General features: G+C 42.8%; 1 protein-coding gene across 1 annotated transcript in view; it reads right to left on the bottom strand.

The window, feature by feature from the left end:
- Positions 1-1,015: 1,015 nt before the first annotated feature.
- LOC101988837 (C-X-C motif chemokine 3-like) overlaps positions 1,016-3,580 on the bottom strand; it is a 20,846-nt gene continuing 18,281 nt past the window's right edge. The window contains exon 5 of the mRNA XM_005359606.1: positions 1,016-1,058. Within this exon, the coding sequence (XP_005359663.1) occupies positions 1,016-1,058 (43 nt within the window). The remainder of the gene's footprint in view (positions 1,059-3,580) is intronic.

The raw sequence follows: 3,580 nt of genomic DNA, 5'->3' as shown, positions 1-3,580 counted from the left end.
GTTAGCTAGGACAGGCTCTTTGGAAATGGTTGGGAAATCTTTATCAAAATCTAAAGCTCTCCTGGATTCACTGACTGGAAACTCCTGCTTGTGAAGTTAACTTATAGATACAGTTGCACATATATACAAATAAATTAGTGTATAAATATTCACCAAATGTCTACAGTAGTGGGGCAGCTAAGGCACAAAATGTAAAATGCTGTGTCCCTATGTACCTTGCTAAGAAAATGAATGAATTAGTAAATAAAAAAAAGCTGAGAAGAGCTCCCACATATTACAGAATTTACTTGAGCACGCAAAGACCATTTTTGGGAAGATATATATGTTAAAATTAACAAAAGTCATCCCCAGGGATGGGAATCTAACAGTTGAGGGCATATGGCATATGGGTTGGAGAAATTTTATATTATCTTTTTAAAGAAATATGTATGGTTTAGATCTAAAACAGACTTGTGTTTTGAATGCTTGTCACCTGACTGGTGGAGCGATTAGGGGAGGCTCGGAGCCTTCAGGACATGAGGACTTACTGGGCAAGTAGAACCCTAGGGGTGGGCCTTTGAAGGCTATGGCTTGGGTCCTGGTTCTGGACCAGCCCTTTTCTTCTGGTCTGTCGCAGTGAGAATGCCTTTGCCACACACTGCTGTCTTCGCAGGCTGAACGCTCTGCCCTGCCTTCCCTCCATAGTGTACCAACAGCATCTGAAACAGAAGCAGAAGACGGAGTTCCTCCCACAAGTGATTGCTTCCAACTGTTTTCATCACCAAACAATGCAAAAGAGCATAAACTTTGAAGGGAGATTTGGCTACGTTAATAATACATTTCTTTCACTGGCACTAGGAGGCCATGCGTCAGTCTGAACGTATATTACCTGGCCTTCGTCTGCAGGAGACCTGTGAGGAGCAGCAGCCGAGATGTCTCAGCCAACATGGGGACGAATGACTGGGTCACCTAGAAGAAACACACCTCACTCAGGCACACAGAGGGTCTCTTTCTGCAGGTTTTATGTCTTTGTGTCTCACGGAGGGTAGGTGTAACCAGGATTGGGCTTGCCTTGTTCACTGAAAAGGAAATAGAGCGATACTCACAGATAAAATCAGAATCTCTGGCTCTGTGCCTTGGTTCTCTTCTGGCTTCTGGGTTTATAATCTTTGGCAAGAGATTGAGATGCTGTTGATATAAAAGTTTTCTTTACACAATGAGGTTAAATATGAGGCAACTGAGCTTCTCAGTTTTCGTAAATGAAGTGCAGATACCTTGGACTTGAGGGGTATGGGAACGCATTCTGGAGTTGACTCACAAACTTGAGAGTCATTAAATGCAAGACAGGGGATGGGCAAAGACTCGGGGCATGGGGAAGAGATCGGAGAAGAGGTTACGGTGTGGAACGGGAAGCAAGCTTTTAGAGAGACTAAGAAAACTGATGACTTATGGAGAAAGATTTGGTGAACATTTGCTTCTGTCATAATTTCATTAACCTTCAACAAAGTAGATTCTAAGGATGGCAGTTTACAGAAGTCTGGGACTTGGAAGTAACCCTCCTGAAATTACTTTAAAGATACTAGGGCTAGAACTTATTTTTTTCAAGCCATTTTCAGTAATTATTTTTCTTTTTACCATTTCTTACCATTAATTCATTAGAATCAGTTTAGTGGGTAAAATGATAAGAAAGATGGGTTTTCCTCAACATGTTCAGCAGGTTACAGTTTGGGGAAAGAAAGGAGTCTGAATCTTGAGAGAAAACAGTCCCATAAAATGTGTCATTCTGTTCAGGGTCCACACTAAAGGCACAGGGGCTGGGATGGTTGCTCAGTGAGTAACTTGCTTGGAGTGTATAAGTTTGACCTCCATCACCAATGTGAGAAGCTGGGTGTGCTGGCATTTGTCTATAACCGCCGTGCTGGGGTTGGGGGAGCCAGACCCTAGAGCTTGCTGGCCTTATCGGGGTGAGCTGGTGAGATTCAGGCTGAGCGAGAGCTTCTGCCTTTTAAAAGTAAGGTGCAGGACAACAGATGGAGATAGACAGAGGTGATCCTTGACCTTCACAAACACACACATGGAACACATGTAGAGATGTTGAATCCTTCTGGGGTCTTTTCCTGGGTGGTTGTTCATGACCTTGTAGTGGGGTATAAATTTAATTTTTATATTGTTCCAAATCTACTCTCACTTTGCAAGCTAAAGACCTGAGTTCAGTCCTCAGAACCCACACTATAAAGAGCTTGTCTAGGGGCAACTTCAACACAGGGAAATGCCAGCCAGGCAGATGGATCTCTGGGTTTTCCACGCCTACCAATCTAACCACTACTTGGTGAGTTCTAGAACAATGAAAGACTCTGTCCCTATCCCCCAAAAAGACAGTACTGATTAAGAAACAAGACTGACCCCTGGTTCCATATGTGCCTGCACCCAGACACATGCACAAACGCACACATGTCTACATCCACATATAAACAATATAATAACGTTCCTTCTAAGGAAGTATATTTTTTCTCCCTATTAATATTTGTCTTTGATATTTTCCCCTTATACATGGTGCAGACCACAATGAAAATACCCTGTGTCATTAGGATCTGAAGACCATTTCCTTGCTCTGCAAATGAGACCATAAATGGCTTCTTTTGAACCATGGGACCACAGGCGCTAGGCCACAGGTAGTTGGGTGGATGCAAACACACGAGCCAACAAATTATGTCTTCTAAGAATTGAAAATGGAATTTTAGAGAAAGTAAGTCAGTCACTGTGCATGGATTTCCACTCAAAATAGAAAAAAGAACAGCAAGACTGTAGAGGAAAAGAAGAGGCCTCAAGTTGGCAGACAAGGGCAAACATCAAGAGTTGTCAAGAGAAAGGCTCCAGAACCTACAAAGAGACCTCTCTTGACACAGTGTTCCTACTTTGGCTCCAAGATAATGTCATTCATCTGTTAACACACTCCTTCATCCAAAGGCAAGCAGAAAGTGGATGTTTGTTTAATATTTGTTTGTGTTAAATGCACAGAATTTCTACCAGGAAGAAGTTAAGTGGTCAGGGCACAGCTATAGCTGTTTCCCAGCCCTCGTTTGTCTCCGGTGGCATTCTTGTCATCTTAAGTGTGGCAAGTCTGTCATTTCCTACTGTTGTTCCTGCTCACAGGGCTCTAAATTAGTTTGCCTCTCATCTTTGCCAAAGTTATCTAGAAGGTTTGCTTAAGTTAAAAACAAATTCTTGGTGTGGGCAGGCGACTCACTGAGCCATTGCACTTGTCATTCAGGCATGAAGACCTCAGCTTGGGCTCCCAGAATCCACATGACACCAAGCATCTGTAGCTCCAGTACTCCTTCAGTGCCAGATGAATCGCTGGGATGTCATGGGCCAGCTAGCCTGGCATCCACAGTGGAAAACAACAGAGACTCTTCCTCAAACAAGACGGAAATCTAGGACTGACACCTAAGGTTTTTGCACCCATATTCACACACACCAACAGACACACACATAGAAAAACTAAAAATTTAAAAGTAAATTTTTTAATTTTAGGATGCTTATATTATAGAGTTAATGCTGCTTTGTTACCTTCCCACGTGTGTGTGTGTGTGTGTGTGTG

This window comes from Microtus ochrogaster, linkage group LG1 (assembly GCF_000317375.1).
Source record: "Microtus ochrogaster isolate Prairie Vole_2 linkage group LG1, MicOch1.0, whole genome shotgun sequence".
In the NCBI taxonomy this organism is placed as follows: domain Eukaryota; kingdom Metazoa; phylum Chordata; class Mammalia; order Rodentia; family Cricetidae; genus Microtus; species Microtus ochrogaster.
This window is presented reverse-complemented; position numbering and strand designations above follow the sequence as displayed.